This window comes from Melanerpes formicivorus, unplaced genomic scaffold (assembly GCF_026170545.1).
Source record: "Melanerpes formicivorus ecotype bairdi unplaced genomic scaffold, bMelFor1.0.p_v2 SCAF_1, whole genome shotgun sequence".
NCBI classification, from domain to species: Eukaryota; Metazoa; Chordata; class Aves; order Piciformes; family Picidae; genus Melanerpes; species Melanerpes formicivorus.
Genome location: NW_027142353.1, coordinates 5,278,307 through 5,298,146, shown reverse-complemented (window position 1 = coordinate 5,298,146; position 19,840 = coordinate 5,278,307). Strand labels below are relative to the sequence as shown.

The following is a 19,840-nucleotide window of genomic DNA, read 5'->3' as shown; positions in this document are numbered from 1 at the left end:
TCAGGTAGTGAGGTGGATTGAGAACTGGTTGAAGGAAAGAAAGTTGTGGTCAATGGGACAGAGTCTAGTTGGAGGCCTGTAATTAATCAAGTCCCTCAAGCATCAGTACTGAGACCAGTGCTGTTCAATGTATTCATCAACGACCTGGGTGAGGGTACAGAGAGCACTGTCAGTAAGTTTGCTAATGATACCAAACTGGGTGGAGTGGCTGACGCACCGGAGGGTTGTGCTGCCATTCAGTAGGACTTGGACAGGCTGGAGAGCTGGGCAGGGAGAAATTTAATGAAGTTCAACAAGGGCAAGTTTAGAGACGTGCACCTAGGAAAGAACAACCCCAGGTATCAGTATAGGTTGGGGACTGACCTGCTGGAGAGCCATGAATGGGAAAGGAACCTGGGGTCCTAGTGGATGGGAGGTTGACCATGAGCCAGCAATGTGCTTTTGTGGCCAAGAAGGCCAATGGTATCCGGGGTTGTATTACAAGGCGTGTGGTCAATAGGTCGAGAGAGGTTCTCCTCCCTCTCTACTCTGACCTTTTGAGGCCATGTCTGGAAAATTGTGTCCAGTTCTGGGCCCCTCAGTTCAGGGAAGAGAGGGAACTACTTCAGAGAGTCCAGCACAGAGCCATGGAAATTACTAAGGGAATGGAACATCTTCCTTGTGAGGACAGACTGAGGGAGCTGGGGCTCTTTAGCTTGGAGAAGAGGAGACTGAGGGGTGACCTCATTAATGTTTATAAATACATAAGGGTTGAGTGCCAAGAGGATGGAGCCAGGCTCTTCTCAGCAATGCCCAATGACAGGACAAGGGCCAATAGGTGGCAGTTGAGGCATAGGAAGTTCTATGGAAACAGGAGGAAGATTTATTTCCATGTGAGGGTGACAGAACACTGGAACAGGCTGCCCAAGGGAGCTTGTGGAGACTCCCTTTCTTGGAGATATTCAAGACCCACTTGGCTGAGTTCCTGTGTGGCCTGGTATAGGTGATCCTGCATTGGCAGGGGGGTTGGACAAGATGATCTCTTGAGTTCCCTTCCAGCCCCTGACATTCTGTGATTCTGTGATATTATTTTTGTACTGCTTTCTAGAGAAACTGAAAAAAAAGAAAAGCTAGTCCTCCCAAAGATGCACCTAACTAGTCATTTATTTTTTTTCAGGTAACTTTTCCTGAATGTGTCCGGTGGATAACAATAGAGTTTGACACTCAGTGTGGCACTGCTCAATCAGAGGATGTTCTTCGTTTATTAATTCCTGTCAGAATTGCACAGAGTTTAGGATTTGGACCAAAGCATTCCTCTGTTCATGAAAACCTAAATTCATGGATAGAACTGAAAAAATTTTCTGGATCTTCAGGATGGCCTACGATGGTATTAGTATTGCCAGGTAATAGATACTGTAACAATTTCTAGCAATATGAATTGTTGAAATAGTGAGAAGTTTGGGGTTGGTTTTTTTTGGGGGGGGGGTGTTGTTGTTGGGTTTTTGTTTGGCTTTGGTTTTTTTTTCACCTTGGAAGACAAAGTTGAAAAGGTGTTTCCATCTAAGTTGGCAAGAATTCATTATGAGCCATCAGTTAATTACGTTTATATTTGGTTTCTTGTGTGAAGTGTTGGTATGCATGTTAATGAGTTTTTCTTCACATGTTACGTATAAAGCTTGGATTTGATTCATGCTTATATAGAAGAAACATACACAAAGAGGATAAATTTAACTACTTAAAAAAAAAACAATTACTTTGTGTCCTTTTACTTCCTGTTAAGGAAATGAAGCTCTCTTTTCTCTGGAGACTGCATCAGACTACGTGAAAGATGAAAAGGCTTGTTTTTATGGTTTCAAATGTTATGCAATTGGATACGAATTTAGTCCAGGATCTGATGAGGTAAGGAAAAAGAGAAGTGGCTACCATTTCCGCACCTATTCATTCACTCATCTAAAGCCTTTGTTGGGTTTTTTTGTGGTAAAAGCATTTGTATCTTTATTCTGACTAAATAGCATTAGCAAAACGTTTTTGTATCACTTTGGTGTAAGTTTTTAATGTTTTTTGTTGTAGACATTATTTGATTGGAATACTTTAATCTGTGTATTACTGGAATGGCTTTTGGTTTAGTTTGTTTCTCTGATGGCAGTTTAGAAATTCATAGCATGATTTAATCTAGTGTGTTGATGAGATACAGAATCTCCTTGAATGCTGACCTGGTCTTTCATCAGAAATACAAAGGACTGGGACTTTCAGATACACATTTTGTATTTTACTGTCACTGCTAATTATGGAACAACAAACTTGTGTTGTTTTTCCAATGTTTACTTATACTGTAACTCTTGAGTTCCTGGCCATGCCATGAGATTTTGTGTACTGGTCATTGTATCTTACTTCTAAGCACGAGTTTTCACTGCTTTCTTTGTGGAAATGTGAAGATAATGTTTCTTCCATGTCCTTGCACCAGTGCTTTATTTTGGCTTGTTTTAAGAGATTACTAAAAACACATAATATGCATTATAGTAATTCCAGGAAAATAGCCCTTCCCTTGTCTTGGAAGTCTTTGGTCCTATTGCTTCACCTAAAAGGTGAAATTTTCAAAGGCATTTACAAATGCTTTTAACACTCAGCATTAAAATATTCTAGCTGATATGTTAACTATGTTAATTAAAGAAAAGTTGCAAGTAATAGTTTTCAAACATACTTTAATTTACAGTCCAAATACTCTAAGGTCCTATAAACAAACATAAAATTTTGCAGTATCTACATCTACCTTGCATGTTGGGACTAAAGCCTCCATAAGTAATTTAAGTAGTTGAACATGCAATGCTAATTTCTTCTGAGAGCATTGTCATCACAATTTTCTGAATTGACCACTGGTGACCACTTGTTTTCTCTAGCTTAAAAGACCAAAGTATCATTAAGACCTAATTGAAGTCATGAGGTTAGTTTTTCCACATTAATTCTTTCTTCTTCCAAAGCACAAATTTCACTTGGTACTGTTACCTAAATACAGTGTATTGAATGGCATTTGTTGTTAGGGAGGTCTCTGCAGAAACTGAAAGATACCATTGAGTGTGAATAAGTGCATTAAGAAATTGAGAGTAGTTGAACTGCAGCATGTGTGATAAGAAGTATATCACTGAGAAACTTCAAAGTAGAACACACAGTGTCTCTTAGGATAAAGCAGTGTCAAGGAAATGTACTAATTATCCTGTTTTCTGACATAATTTTTTGGTTTAAAATTTTGTTGTAAAATTTGTTTCCATGTCAAGGGTATTATTCAACTGGAGAAAGAATTGGCAAATCTAGGGGGATCATGTGCAGCAGCCTTGATGAAGAAAGATCTAGCACTTCCTATTGGTAAGTCCTATTCAGAGAACACAATTTCATTGTTTCACATTTCTGAATTAGTACTACCTTTAAATCTTAATGTTGCTTTTAGTTAGTTCATCATACAAAATTGACTCTTAAAACTGAATTAAATTAGTGAAGTGGTGGTGTTTTCTGCTTGCATCATTCCCTGCATGTGTGTATGGAGAGAAGGGAAATTTGGTCATTTAAGTCTGAACCAACTCACCCCATCCACAGGGAGTGTAGCAGTGTACAACCTATGTCCTACAGTTTCCTCGTGGTACTACAGAAATGTGCAGGTATCTTGTTTGTGTTTCCCTTTCACTGTTGTTTTATTCTCCTTGCACTCCACATGTTTATGGATGAAAACTATGAATGGAATATTGAATTGCAGAATTTAAAATTGCTTGTTTAGAATTGAAAGTAGATCTTATAGCCTAAAATGTTTGTGCTGTACATTGGGGTTTTTTAACAATTAGTTAAAAAAAAAAAAATTAAATGCATGCTTCTACAGCAGGTGAAGCAAATAAAAGTCTACAGTAACCCAAACTCAATTGAAAATCTAAGGAAAAATGAGTTTATGAAAATTAATGTATATAGAGATTGAATAAAAACTCCTAATGATGCAGCCATATTCTGTGTAATAGCATTTCTCCTAATTAAAATCAGTGTATAGGAAAAACAAACTCAATCTATAATAGGATATCTTTTAGATCCTTTTAATTTAGGAGAACAAAGAAGATCTCAAATACACTTAATGAGACTGGAAGTCTATATTAATGAGCATGGAGGCATTGATCAGTGTGCAGTTACAGCCACAAAAACTGATTTGAGTTCAACTCAGTGTTTTGCTTGTGTATTTGAATGTGTAAATTTCTTTGTTATGGATAGCCACCTCAATTGCACGGGTAGATCTGTATTTCTCTCTCAAAAGTACAGGCAATTCTATAGTTTAATTCCATAGTTTTCCAGGTGAACATAAGGAAAAACCTTTTCACTGTGAGTGCAACACTGGAATGGGCTGCCCAAGAGCAGTTGTGGTGTCTCCTTCACCCAAAACCCACCTGGATGCTTTCCTTTGTGACCTACTCAAGATGATCCTGCTCTGGCAGGGTGTTGGACTGGATGATCTTTCAAGGTCTCTTCCAGCCCCTGACATTCTGTGATTCTGTGAAATAGTGCCCTCTTCTCTTAACCTCCAAACAGGCACATTAACTCCCTAGTTCTGTTGACTTTGCTAGCATTCATTTACCCTGATGTTCTCCTACGCAAAAGAAGAAGGCTGAAATGTAAACACTTCTGACTTTATTTCTGAGGTTTTCTAATACTTTGTACTTCTTTTTAGGGAGATACTTTGGTTTGTTCTAATTTTGAGTGCCCAAAACTTGGAGGGAAAGTAGGTGGTACGTAGATTGGCTTCACATGCTTTCAGATAGGAGCAACGTGCAGTTCAGTTACCTGTGCAGTCTCAGGCGCCTATAAAAGTGATTGTGCTTCATGTACAAGAGTGAAGAGATAGGTGTGCTGCCTGTAAAGAGTTTCTTGATTACTGACATAATTACAATTGTTTCATTTGTCCATTTATCTACCCCCAAGTTAAGGAATTCAGCCAAATACTGTTGCTGATATGACAGTGATAATGACGTGCTCGTGTGGTGTTTCTCTTCAAGTCCACTGTACACTGTGAATAAACAAAACTGATGAGTTACCAGCAGCAGTAGTAGTAGTGTTTGCAAATGGAAAACACTGTGCAGCCTTTTTAAGACTGTTTTCAGTTTTATATTATTTAGCTTTAAGTGTTTTGCTTAGAAAAGCCCTGTGGCAGTTAAATGTCTTAGTATCAGCTCTTTCTTCCATCTAGGTTTTCTCTTACCCTTTGCTTCAAGTAAACTAGTGTCTTTAAAAATACTATATTACTACCATTCTCGTTAGCAGAGAAGTATGATTTGTAGACTGGAATGTCCTTTAAGAACCTATATAACCATAGAAAAGACTGTCTTGTAATGCATACACACAGGAAAACCCTTTTATTAGACTTTTCATAGTGTTTAAAACAATTTGTACCAATGTTGTATGTGTGATTGCATACAGGATAAAGTAAGTAATCTAAGAAAAAGCATCAGCTCACAAAATAATTATCAGCTTAATTTACAATGCCTAAACCTTGGCATTTGGAAGTTAGGTGTCTATATCCAAGCTAGCAGCTCTAACCTTATTTTAAAAAGTAATTTAGATGTCTTCAGAGGATACTTCAAATGTCCCAATTTTCATGAAGACAATAAACTTCATGAACAGTCTGTCAAAGAAAATAGGATGATTGAACTGACTTCAGTTATCAGTTGTTACTGGCATCTTTGCAGGACTGTTCCATCTTCAGCTTTATCTGTATGATTTAGCTTGCTGTATTGACTTTGAGGAAGCTGTCCTTCACAACCTTGCTCTACTACCTTGCTTTCTAGTAGTTGGTGCATGCATATATATACACGTTCCACATGACTTCTTATAGAATTCTGTATGCAAGTAGCCAAGTACTTATGCAAGTATTTATCTAAAGTTATTAGGGAAAAAAAGGTCTTTTGAAAGAATGTCAAGGAAGTTTAGCTTTTTCTCCTTCCAAGGGGGATGGTCCAGACAGTGATTCTTTCATGTATTTGGAAAACTTATTTGAGTTACCATGTTCAAAATGTCACACTTCCTCTTGTAGGAGAAGGCTATGTTTAGTGTCTGAAAAGAATGTAAACGTCTTGTAACTGAAGGAAGAAATTTGGCAGAATTTGGTTGGATGCATTAAAATACTGTTTTGTTATCTTAACCTATTGTGTGCCTTAATTGCACACATGCCAATAGAAAATAACCAATTAAGATGTGACACCTATGCTTTCAAAAAGAGTATATAACCTTGCTGTATAGCATAATAAATGTCTTCACCTGCTAACGTCTTGGCCTGGAAGCTGTGTTCAGGGTAATCGAACACCTAACACACATACTACAACAAATGCAGACCCTGACAACAATGATGTACTACAACATTCTTCTTTCCAGTTCTCCAAGACTTGAATTTAAGGTACTTCTTCCCGAGAGAGAGCTGGTTTGTGACAAAGATCTAACTTAAACAGCACTGTGGAATTGATTGACATATTTAACATAATTATTTGTTTCGAATGTGGTGGAAACGACATCTGAGAGCTGTGTGTTTGTGTTTTTTTTCCCTAAATTTTAAAAATATTTTAGGACTTCATTCTTCTCATCTCTTTCTTCTGTAGTAGAATTGCTTGACATGTTTTTGAGAGAGAGTGAAATATGGTAACCTTACTGTTTTACTTCTGTGTGAAAAGACTGTGTTTGGCAGTTCTGGTCACTCTGGAATCACACTGAGCAGTATTTCTGAGAAAGAAATATTGAAGAGTAGACTGCATTTGAGTTTTACATTTTAGGAGAAATTGCAACTTACAAAACTCTGCAGAGTGAGAGGTTTTCAAATACTGTTACTAGGATAAGCTCTTAAGAGGGAGCAGCTGGTGTGTGCTCACAGATACTGCTTCCCAAACCCAGTTTTGTCCTCCCAAAATCTTTTTCTGACAGTATCTAGTCCAAAGATTTGCTATACATGCAGTCTTGAAGATAAGAACATAAGCAGCAAAGTCTTGTTTCATGTGACATGTATTGTTTATTTGCTTGTGCACTGAACTACACAGTACTGCATGCTTACTGTGTTATTTGAAAATAGTGGTTTTTCAACTGCTGGTTAAACAATATTGCACATCATCATACATACTTAAACTTTGCTATGTAGAAGGCTTCACTAAAGAGAATTGAATTTCAAATTCTATAATATGTAGATAAATGCCAGTAGTATTGTTATGAAAAGTACATGTTTGTGTTTTTACAGCTGGTAATGAATTTGAAGAAGATCTTGAGATACTTGAAGAGGCTGCCTTACAGGTATGCTGTGGCTTTTTCTCTATTGCAAGCACAACATTTGGACTGTTGTAGGAAGAAAATCACTTGTAAAGTTTTTGTAATAGAGGAGAGTCCAGCTTGTTATAAAGCAGTTTAAGAAAGTCTTACAGGAGTTTCATATTTACATAAAATCTTTTTGGTAATGAATCAACTTAGGAAAAAATGCATGCAATATCACATAAAAAGTTAAATGACAAAGTATATTTCAAAATACCTAAGTGTTTAGCTTATGTTGCACTACTGAGCAAATTTTAAATGCTAGCAAAATTAAACCTTATCATGTCTTTGTAATTGCAGAAATAAAGTCACTTTTGCAGTTGAGTCATAACATTTATCAAGTCCCAAATAATAGGATTGTTGTTGTTTTGGTTTGATGATGGTATTTTCTTGTGATGGTAGCCAATGGTGATCAGTGACTACATATTTATAGTCCCTACCTGATGATGAACAACGAAAATAGTTGTCACATACTCTTTCCTAATTATCTTCAGGGCAACTGTTTTGAAATTCAGTTGATACAGTGCTTGCTGGAAAAACATATCAGAGCTACAGTATGACACTAGTGTTTATGCCTTAGATGACAGAGTAGTCTAGGAGAAATCAGATGTTCCTGTTCTGTTCTTGGACACCCCATATTCCAATCAAAAATATGAGCGAAGAGCATGCATGCGATAGATTCGTTTTCATTTTTACTTGTGTCCAGTATTTTACACATCTTTCCACCTTCCTTGGGAAGAAGGGATTGCTTTTACTTTGTCTCACTCAGTATTATCTTTCTTTGAGAGATCTGCCTTTTCTGTAAATTCTGTCTCTAGCCTTTTTTTTTTTCCTCTTCTTTTTTTTGAATGTGCACATTGGTCACATCTTCAGAATGGCTTTCTTCATATTTTTCTTACTTACAAGTAAACAGTTTGGGATACTCTTAATATAAAAGTTCATGGAACCTTGTTCTTTTCTCCAGAAATTGTCTTCAGCTGAAGTTCATTTAATCCCTTTTGACATAAATTATTGTTTTATAGACTGAGTTGGTCCTCAGTACCTTAAATGTCTGTACCAATTGTGTCATATGGGAAAGTGTCTACATGTAAAATACTGAAAGGTTGTTTTGTCTCCATTCTTTAACTTCACAAAGGTGTGCAAATCTCACTCTGGCATTCTTGGGAAAGGCTTGGCACTATCCCACTCACCAACTATTTTGGAAGCTCTTGAAGGAAATCTTCCACTGCAGGTACAAAGTAATGAGCAATCATTTCTGGAAGATTTCATTGCTTGTGTACCAGGATCAAGTGGTGGACGACTTGCAAGGTAAAAATTGAGTGCTTGCATGAACAAACCCATTATTTGATAGACATGGTGTTTAAGTTTTGCAGTAATAGAAAATGTTTAGAGTTAAGTGCCCGGTGCTGCACTTTGGCCACGGCAACCCCATGCAAAGCTACAGGCTGGGGTCAGAGTGGCTGGAGAGCTCCCAAACAGAGAGGGACCTGGGGGTGCTGATCGACAGCCACCTGAATATGAGCCAGCAGTGTGCCCAGGTGGCCAAGAAGGCCAATGGCATCCTGGCCTGCATTAGAAATAGTGTGGCCAGCAGGAGCAAGGAAGTCATTGTGCCCCTGTACTCTGCATTGGTTTGGCCGCACCTTGAGTACTGTGTCCAGTTCTGGGCCCCTCAGTTTAAGAAGGACATCGAAACACTTGAACGTGTCCAGAGAAGGGCAACAAGGCTGGTGAGAGGCCTTGAACACAAGCCCTATGAGGAGAGGCTGAGGGCGCTGGGATTGTTTAGCCTGGAGAAGAGGAGGCTCAGGGGTGACCTCATTGCCCTCTACAACTACCTGAAAGGTGGTTGTAGCCAGGAGGGGGTTGGTCTCTTCTCTCTAGCAACCAGCACCAGAACGAGGGAACACAGTCTCAAGCTGCGCCAGGGGAAGTTTAGGCTGGAGGTGAGGAGAAAGTTCTTCACTGAGTGAGTCATTTGTCATTGGAATGGGCTGCCCAGGAAGGTGGTTGAGTCACCGTCCCTGGAGACGTTCAAGAGGGGACTGGACGTGGCACTTGGTGCCATGGTCTAGTCGTGTGGTCTGTGTTGACAGGTTGGACTCGATGATCTTTGAGGTCTCTTCCAACCTTAGTGATACTGTGATAAATTTTAAAACCTGTGCACTGTTGCTTGTCTGTGCAACTGGCTATAGAACTTCAATAGTTTTATCAAATATAAATTAAATAAAACTATTTGGGCCATATCCTTTCTATTAATATATTTAAATGAAAGCATTTATGTGTTCAGAACTTCTGCATCTGTCCTTAGCTGGAATACTGTTTTGTGTACGGAGTAAGGATTTATCCTTTGTGGGGCTATAGAGGATTTTAATGTTAGCTGTTTTTCTTTGTGGTAGGTGGCTTCAGCCAGATTCATATGCTGATCCTCAGAAAACATCATTGATTTTGAATAAGGATGACATTCGATGTGGTTGGCCGACTGTCATTACAGTACAAACAAAAGACCAGTATGGGGACGTTGTTCATGTTCCTAATATGAAGGTAATTCTTGCAATCTTGGCTATTCTTACACTTCATCATGCCATCTTTCAGTATTCATGGTAGATGAATATTCCACTCAAATCTATTCTTTCTATAGAATGCAGTAATTGAGTTATCTTGTAGTGAGCTTTAAACTCAGGTATGCACAGTGAATCTATAACAAGCACAACAATCAGCTTAGTCACAAGCACAGAGTGAGTGAAATTTATATATGTGGTTACTGACTTAACATTTGTGACAGAAGAAGAAAAATTTATGTAGTGATTTTATCAGGAACAGGATATGTCAAAATATCAAAACTATTGCTGGATTTCTTATTTATTGTTTCTTTTCACAAATGTATTAACATATCAGAAATAGATTTATTCAGTGTGCAGTGCAAAAATACTGTGTGAAATGTGCAGTATTTACACATACTTCAATGCAGATACAGGATGAGTAAACTTATTTTCCAGGTTCTTCCTCAAAAGCCTTTGTTACCTGCAGCTGTTACTTGGGCTAATAATGGTCTGTGATACGTCTGAGAAGAAAAAGCAGTCAGCTGATGTATGCATTAAAGAGCATAGTGTAAAAGTGCAGTGCTGATGTAGTAGGGTGGCACAAGTAGCCAAGATCCTGTCTGGCCACTGCTGATCCAGATCTAGCCGGCTCTGATGATTCACTCTGAAACATGTGCTCGTTTGGAAAGCTCTCTTCCTACTTAGTGGCATTTTCTGTTGTGGGAAAACTTGGCTAGCAGACCGTGTGTTGCTTTCCCAGGGAATAATTTAGCACTATCAGAAGTGTCACTGGACCTTACTGTCAGTTGGATGCTTCTCTCCAGTACATTCACATTTTTAAGAGATACCATTCTTGGCTTTGCAAATTGTTACTTGCAGACACGTAACAGCTGGATTTGTAGAGGGTGCTCTAAGCACTGCATCACCGCACAGTATCAGATCTAAAAGAATGTATGTGTGTGTTTCCTCCCGAAATAACTTTCTGTACTTCATGTCTCATTGCAGGTAGAAGTCAAAGCTATTCCTGTTTCTCAGAAAAAAACATCTTTGCAGCAAGAACAAGCTAAAAAGGTGCAAAGAATACCAGGGAGTCCTGCAACAGCTGCTTCCCCTAGCAGTGATATGACCTTTGGAGGACTTCCTTCACCAAAGCTTGATTCTTCCTATGAGCCAATGATAGTAAAAGAAGCTCGGTATATTGCTATTACAATGATGAAGGTAAATTACTGTTATATTAGCATTGTAACGATAACATTCAGCAGAAAACTAGGTGCATCAAAAGGGCAAATTGCCTGAACTCTAAAGCAGCTATATATACTGGATTAGCATTTCAAAGGAAAAGCTGGCTTTGATTTTGATTATGCTGATTAACAAACTAGTCTGAGTCACTCAGGAGAAATGGTAACAGCTATTGAAATGATGGAGAAGTCAGGCCAATGTATCCACATAGGGTTTGGAGCGTCATAGTGAAGCTGCGTTAAAATCTAGAAGTGGTGAACATAGCAAAATAAAACCAAAACTCATAGCTCAGCATAGTAAACATTGTGCAACTAATTTATGTATCTATGTATAAGTGTTAAACAGTAGCTGTTGAAATTAGTTACTAATGCATCAGCTCAGAAACTGCCAGGAATGGTTGCTAGAGGTGAAAACTGGGCAGTTAGTATTGATTTGAGCATCTTTTTGCATTTACAATAAACTTACATTTGTTTAACATAATGGCACAGTTAAGAGATGGGTATAACTATTGACTGGACAAGTTAAAATATGATTAATCAAGAGTTAGAGAAGGATAGTACTTTGTTTAATTTGTATGGATTTAGGGAGGGGGAAAATCAGCAAGCGACCATCTTCTGGAAGGTACAGGGTTTGCAGGGTTGTTTTCTGCAGAGGATAGTTCTGCAATAGCTATGCATAAGTAGTGCAACTGGCTACTAAATAGTGTCTTACTGGATCAATGAAAGAACTATGAAAGCAATGATGTGTACAACAAGTGGTTTAAAAACTTAAGTCATATGTCTAAAAAGGTATTTGCAACTAGGGAATGTATATCCAGGAAATGAATGTGTGTGGCTGCTTACTGGGATTGTTATTTGGGGTATTGCAAAGATTGCTTCTTGATGATAGTTTGCAATTTTACCAGTGACTTGAGGAGGGGGAGTACTTTATTTATTCAAAGTTGGAACCCAGGTGGGATTTCTAATAACCATTGCCCAAAAGTACCTGCTGCTTCTTCCGTAGTAGTGAGTGTCAAATCTGCTCACAAAACTGATATGGTAGCACATCTTGCAAGGCATTAGGTAGTCTGGAGTAAATGATGGTGGAGCAGTTCGGGATGTCCAGGAACTAATTTCTGTATTTGAGGGAACCTTTGAGTAAAGAATGCTTGATGTTAGCTAGTTGGCATGTAAATATTTTTTAATCAGGCTAAGATTAAATGAAAATGCAGGTAGTAATTGAAAGTCACCTTGGTAGATTACAACAGTACAAATCTTTGTCACAGTTAATGTAAAAAACACACAAACACACCCAGGTAAAACACAGAAATTGTCTGTCTCTTCTTGCAGAAGCATACTTGACTTCTAACACCTTTATGGGGAATCTTCTAGAGCTTCTCAGATTAAGTCTTTTGAGTCCAAAGCTTTAAGTTTTATTTGAGCGGTTCAAGACTACTGCTACATACACAAAATCATAGCATTGTCTCAGTTGCAAAAGGCCCCCAAGATCATCTAATCCAATCATCAACCTAACAGTACCATGGCCCGTGAAATCACATCCAGAAGTGCCATACCTTCCCTGGAACAATTTGAGGCCATTTCCTTTTGTTCTGTCACTTGATTCTGGGGAAAAGAGACTCATCTTCACTTCACTACAGTCTCCTTCCAGGTAGTTGGAGAAAGCAGTGAAGTCTCCCCTCTGCCTCTGCTCAAAGGACAAATTCCACTGGCCCTTAACCTGCAGCTTTGTTGCCCTTCTCTAGACAAGCTTCAGCAACTCAATGTCCTTGTAGTGAGGGCCCCAAAACTTAACACCAGGTTTGATGTGCAGTCTCATCAGTGCCAAATGCAGAGGCATGATCACTTCCCTACTCCTGCTGGCCACCCTATTCTTGATAAAGGCCAGGATGCTGTTGACCACCTTGGCCACCTGAGCACACTGTTGGCTCTTGTTCATCCATGTGTCAGCCAGCGCTCCCAGGTCCTTTCCTGATGAGGGGCTTTGCAGCCACTCTGCTCCAAGCCTATAGCATTGGATGGGGTTGTTGCAACCCAAGTGTAGAACCTGGTACTTGGCCTAGTTAAGCTTCATACAATTAACCTCAGCCCGTTGATCCAGCCCAGCCTTTTCAATGCAGTCATTTCACAAGAAACTATGTAAGCAAAAAAGTTGTTTGTTGGGTTTGTTTTGGTGGGTTTTTTTCACAGTGGGAATCAATGAAAATATCACCTCAATGCAGAGTGAATTTTTCTTTTTGAGTAGAAAGAGGATCCAAAATTCCATTGATTGATTACTGGGCTGGTTTACAGGTTGTGACCTGCGACATACTTGCTTCCTTATCTTCATGTGTACAAGTGAGATTAGAGGAGATCTAGAAATTTGACTGTAAATAAAGGTTTTTATTATCAATAGCTGTCTGTGTTATCTCAATAATAGCTATTTAAAGAGAAAGTAAAGATTCATTTTCCATGTATGCGTATATATATGCCTGCGTTTTCTTTCTGCTTCCTTGATCAATGTGTCTGAGTGTAAAGGTAGATTAATGTGTTATTTCAGAGAATACTCTGCTTTCATTTTTATTTGTAGCTGTTAACTGTTGATTTTATGTTTACTGAGTTTAATCTGTTTATAGGCATATGAAAATTATTCTTTCGAAGAACTGCGCTTTGCTTCACCAACACCAAAGAGGTAAACATTACAGAACTACACTTTAACAGTAACTTAAATTAAGATGTCCAGCCACCTCTGTTTATGCCCAGTCTTGCAATCTTAACTGCCAGATAATCTTATCTACGGGTAGAAACACTCTAAAAATCATGTTAGTATATTTTTTCTTAAATTTAGAGCTTTTGCTTAAAGTACTTTATTGTTTTAATGTGGATTCCTTATTTGTATTACCTAATCTTGACTGTGTTATTCAAATGTTTATTATAAATTAATGTGGCATAGAGGGTTATAACTTCATAGCAAATGTTATGGAGTTAGTACAATGGATGGAGAAAGATGATATTTGGATGATCTGATAGGAAATAAATAACAACTTCCAAATTAATTATTACAGATTATTTCCAAGAAGACAGTTGCTTACTCATTTAATTTGGTATTTTCATACCTAGACCCAGTGAAAACATGTTGATCAGAGTCAATAATGACGGTACATACTGTGCAAACTGGACTCCTGGAGCTGTTGGTCTCTATACCATTCATGTTACTATAGATGGCATTGAAATAGGTACTTAATTTTTACTATATTTAAGCATAAATCTAAGTTATTTACTTTGTATACTGATAAATGTTTGTCTTGATGTTCATAAGATTTATTATTAGATTTCATAGCAAAGCTTAGCACCCCAGTTTTGGTTCAAAATCCTCCTAGTTCTCAAAAGAATTAAAAGATCATAGCTGTTCTTTCATAGAAATATGGACATGTATTTATAATTATGGTGGTTAGACTACCAGATTAATGTAAAATACTCTAATACTCAACTATGGTATTTTTTATTCAATGTAGCTTCTGTTCTGGTTTAATCAGAATACTTTTATATCACCTCTTAAGCTTTGATGTACTCTGGATTGACACATAATTATCAACTTTTAACTGCTTAAAGCACCAGTAGTGCTTAATTTTTTGTTTCAAACTCTGTGTTCTTGATACTTGTAGATTCCTTTTACTTTCACACTTCTTTAAAAGAATGTTAGTTAAACCAACAGTTTTATTACTAGGTCTGGCTACTTCTTGCCAAGTTGTTGCGTTTCAAAGGGTTACTCTGTAAAATTACCAACAGAAATCAAAGTATTTGACATTAACAGCAATTGCTAAGGCAGTTTCTTTTAAGATTATTAGTCAAGGTTGTAGTTTGAACTATTTCTTTATAATGTGTATTTCTTCACAATCTATGTTGAGCTGTTTTCCAGTACTTCTGGTTATATAACAGTGTTGGTAATCAAACATGTTGCCTTTTTAATTATAGGCCTTTTCCAGCTGTGTAACTTGGCTTCTTAAGATCTTAGCTGTTTCTAACATTTTGCCATTAGCATCTGCAGCAATGCAGTATGTATAAGATAATGCCAGGAACTTTCACTTGCACCCCTCAAACATTAAACTATTCTGTTTACCATTCCTTGAAACACACCTCTACAGATATTACTAGGGTACAAAAATACCTAATATAGTGCTGTATGCACAAGATTTGACAGATATCCACTAACAAGGTGAAATATTATATATCTAAATTTCTACATGTAAAGATGCAAATGTTGAGGAAGTATTACTTTGTACCGTAAAGTAACTGCAAGTGTTGTTTATGGTAGGTAAGTGGTTATTTTGCCTCATCTAAACTGTAGCACAGATAAACTTCTACTGTTTTTAATGGTATGATCCCCTTTTTTAATTTTTTTTAATCTTTTCTTTGTTTTGCTTATAGATGCTGGACTAGAAGTGAAAGTGAAAGATCCTCCAAAAGGCATGATACCTCCTGGAACTCAACTTATTAAACCAAAAGCAGAGCCTCAGCCAAACAAGGTTTGGAAACCTTAACAAAACAAACACAAAAAAACCCCAAAACCAAACCCACAAGCACCAGACAGTTGCATTTAGGATTTTATTGTTGCTTAATACCTTGTTATGTTACAGTGGTGCACAACTTAAAGATATTTGTACATCACTTTAATGTGCTGAATGGAATGAAATTAATATGGAAGATATCGAATATACTCATTCCACTTTTGTTCTGTCTGTCCATTAATATGGATTAATACTACAGCATGTCCTGATTTGGTTGTTTACCAACTTCAAGTAATTTATAGGCTGTAACTTCTGTTGTACAATGCCCTGGTCTGTAAATGCATCCACTGTCTGCTTCTGCCACTAACAATATCCTTTTGCTGCACCCATACCTCAAAAATAATAAATTTAGTGTCGATTTCCCCACAGTTCTTTTATCCATCGCTGCATTTGTTTCTTTTAAATAATTTTAGGCTTTCTCCCTTCTCTTGTAAGGAAGACTTCCTGGTTAATTCATTGTCCTAATTAAAACCCCCAATTCCTACTGAGTGAGATTCATCTCACAGAACTTAATGATATCTCCATACAGCTTGGTTGTCATATGTGGTGTTTGCTAATGGGACGGAGATTGGAGTCAATACAGCTGACCAATAGAGTATTGTTCCTTTATTGTTCCAGTATTGTAGGCCTATAGTGCGAGTATAGCACTGTAAAGTAAAGCGAAGAAGAAGAATGGAAAGGAAAGGTAGAAGTGCGTATCAAGGGAACTTCTACAACTTACATAACTCTGAGTGCCTTGTTGGCATGGCTTCATTGGTTCCCTATGAGTGACCACACATCGCACTACTATAGATTCTTGGTCCAACTACTAATGACATGTTAGGTTTGTTGATGCAGGTGCATGTCCTGTTGTCCCAAGATAACTTTCTGTGTTTATAGTTACCAGTGTCCTGTTTTAGTTACATGCTACAGGCACAGCACTGTTTTGCTACACTGCTAGCTGGCTCAGCACTTAGCTGAGCATGGCCTACCACCATGTCAGGCTCTAGGCCTACACTGCCAGATTGCTCACACTGCTCGTCGCTGGCATTGCCACAGTTTGCTGTCACTAACTTGAGAGAGGCATCTGGTCTAAGATGAGAAAAATTGCTGGATGAAAATGCTGTATTTCTTTTTAGTTACTATGGTGAGAATTGAGGTGACTAGTCTGTGTATACTAGCTACTTTTTGTCAAGTAACAGTCTATATCACAGTTGAAAGTACTTGACAGGAGCTAAACCTCTGTTCTGAGACATTATCTAGCATTTAGTAGTTTCCTGGTGGTGTTCTGCTTGTGTGTCTTTTTTCAACTTGTCTTTTTGAAAGAGGAGACATCTTTCTGTCTGGTATATACTGTCTGTACACATTTCATGGTAAATAATTTTATCACTCTTTATTCTGTGTCTTAACAAATCATATAACAAAATAGGTTAGTCAAGTTCTTTGTCTGATCAGCAGTACTGTAAATAACACCGAAAGGAAAACATTGCAGTATGCTCTATGCTTCTGAAGCCAAGAATGTAGATTAGATTTATTTCATCCAGAGACAGTCCAGTGTACTCAATATTTCACTGAGAAACAGGAATTAGTTGAGCTCTAGGAGCATCTTCAACTTCTTTGTCAGCCCAAAGTTTCAGATAGTTATAACTGAAGGGCACTAATAGTGCATTAATGGTGGTGAGCTGTTCTCAGAAACACCAAAATATTGTCACTGAGGCAGTGGAACACAGTAATTTTGTAGTCAAACCTTACTTGAATAGCATGTTGAAAATAGGTACTATATTATTATTTAATCTTGATTTCTTCATTCTCTATTACTTGAAGTCAGATGAGACTCTGATATTCCTGTTGCCTCCTCATACACCATGAAACTTGGATTAAGTCATTCACAGGAAATTCCATTCTACATCCTATTGAGGGAAACATCTTACAAGAGTAGTTGGAATCAACTAGAAAAAAGTAGTCCTAAGTTAGCTGAATGAAAAGGGCAAGGCTGGTACCAACATGATTGGTTGCTAACACGTTTTTACTGTTCCCACTGTCTTCACACAAGGGCAGAAGCAGCATCATTTGCCCAAAATAAAACCCCAACATAGCCACTCTTCCAAACGCAAAAGCTCTGGGCAGATTGCTTTGTCCTATACAGCACACCTTTCTGTGCTGTGAGGTGTACCTCTTTTCAGATTCACCAAAGAAGGCACAGGTACAAAGCTCTTGAGAACTGATGTGCACTGTAAGGGAGATTTATATCTTAACTGCTAAGCCTTTTTAGGTTTGTCATTATTTTGGTCATAATCCAATTTCTGTGTGCTCCATGAAAGAAGGCATTATGGGGGTGTTACAGGACAAACTTACTGAACCATTGTGCTGTAGAGAAATACTCCAAGCTATCTTAGAAGGAAGTCTCAGACTATTTGAGTGTTTTATGATGGTCAGAAATTAGTATAAGGGAACTTTTCATGTGTTTTTTTGTTGCAATGTCAGTCAGTGGATCTGTTACCTAAACTGTTTGTAGGTACAGCTTGAAGTTTTCTATTAACTACAAAGGGGGAAAATAATCTTTCCAGGCCTGTGCATATCCAAATCTTGAGCATGATTCAAGTTTTTGATCCAAATTGTAGCCAACTCATCATACCATTTTCTGAAGTGTATTTTGGGGAAATAATTCAGGGACTCCTAATTTGCAGGGGTTTGTTTATAGGCTTTTCTGTGTTGAGAATGCCATCAGCAGTGATTCAGCCTTACGTTTTTACGAGGACGTTGGAAGTCTTAAGTTTTGCCTGTTGAGAGAAATCTAAATCCTTGGAATAAAAACGTTGTTAGTAAACAAAACTTTGCACATCTGGGATTAAGCTACATTTTAAATTCTTGACATACTTCCATGATTATTTCTTTTTAATTAACTTTCAAGCAGCATTTATTTTAAAATTGCTCAGGGCAAAAAAATACAGTTCATTGGTACCTTTCATGATATTTTCTGAAGTTTATTCTTTTCATGTAATTCTGTGCTTTGTTTTCAGTTGAAGCATGGACTCCACCTTTCATTTTTTCAGTTTTCCATGTGGAGTTTGAAAATAACCTTCCATGAAAGAAGCCTTATATCACAAGCATGAATATATGCACTTCTTAAAAGCAGGCCTCAAAAGGACATTTTATGTTTGTTCTCCATGGGACGTGTGCCTGATAGTGTGCTTGGTGAAAAATTGTTAGAGATTAATAACTGGGAGATTTGGGGGCATGCAGTAAATCACACTTAGTCACAAAGGAGCACTTCATGTGATATTCTTCATGTGAAAAAGAGAGAAAAATAGCTGTTTGAAGAATAAAATAAAGCAGTAGATAGATTTGTCTTTTTCTATTTTTAAATGGCTATTTCAGCTCTTTTGCTAAGAAAATATCCACATTTTGGCCAAAAAGCTGGCTAAAGAGAATGTTGAAGTAGTGCAAACAAGAACAGATAATCCCAGGTTGACTTATTGGAAATACTAAATTCAAAAAGGTAAAAAAAACACCCTGAAACTCGCAAGAATGAGTAAAAAGGAGGGGGGAGACATTGAAAGAATTGGAAACTTGTGCAGAATGTTGTGACATAACAGATCTTTCCAAGACTGAGTCAGTGGAGTCTTAGGGTTGGTTTTTTTTAACATTTCAGTTTTATTGGTTGCAGTAAAAAAGTTTTACACAGCAGCCATGGGAAACTAGCAACAAACTGTAACTCTCAAGACTGCTATCTTGCTGCTAGCATTTCAGAATCTGTTAAATCTGTTTCTTTTTATTCTTTGAGAGCTCTGTTCTGATTTTTTATTTTTTTTTCTTCCTTGCTGTTTTCCTTTGCTTCTCTTAGGTTCGCAAATTTGTGGCCAAGGACAGTGCAGGGCTTCGTATCCGTAGCCACCCTTCCCTTCAGAGTGAACAAATAGGCATAGTGAAAGTCAATGGATCCATCACTTTCATTGACGAGGTAATTAAGTCATTTATGTTGAAAATTGGGCTAAGTTGTAAGGTTACTTCATGCCAATAATGTTGAGGGTTTTTTAATGTTTAGATGTTGACCTGCAGAACTTAAAAAACAAATGAGTATAAAGTGCAAAAATCTAAATATTTTAGTTTTCAAAGCTGTCATTTGCTTACTTGACGTCCTGTGTAGCCGACTCTGATATGAGGAAACAAAATTCCTAGAGGTCATCTTATAATAATATCTCTAAGGATTTCCCTCTTCATGACTTACTATTTTAACTCTGCACAAAAA

At 37.6% G+C, this 19,840-nt stretch overlaps 1 protein-coding gene across 14 annotated transcripts in view; it reads left to right on the top strand.

The window, feature by feature from the left end:
• MYCBP2 (MYC binding protein 2) overlaps positions 1-19,840 on the top strand; it is a 197,443-nt gene that overhangs the window by 102,244 nt on the left and 75,359 nt on the right. For 11 of the 14 annotated variants that reach the window (XM_068155980.1, XM_068156397.1, XM_068156308.1 and 8 more), the window contains 11 exons: positions 1,157-1,382; positions 1,760-1,878; positions 3,252-3,339; positions 7,220-7,272; positions 8,423-8,595; positions 9,687-9,831; positions 10,836-11,048; positions 13,681-13,736; positions 14,165-14,280; positions 15,473-15,570; positions 19,436-19,552. In XM_068155980.1, the coding sequence (XP_068012081.1) occupies positions 1,157-1,382; positions 1,760-1,878; positions 3,252-3,339; positions 7,220-7,272; positions 8,423-8,595; positions 9,687-9,831; positions 10,836-11,048; positions 13,681-13,736; positions 14,165-14,280; positions 15,473-15,570; positions 19,436-19,552 (1,404 nt within the window). The remainder of the gene's footprint in view (positions 1-1,156; positions 1,383-1,759; positions 1,879-3,251; positions 3,340-7,219; positions 7,273-8,422; positions 8,596-9,686; positions 9,832-10,835; positions 11,049-13,680; positions 13,737-14,164; positions 14,281-15,472; positions 15,571-19,435; positions 19,553-19,840) is intronic. The other 3 variants (XM_068156571.1, XM_068156486.1, XM_068156145.1) reach the window with 1 other exon arrangement.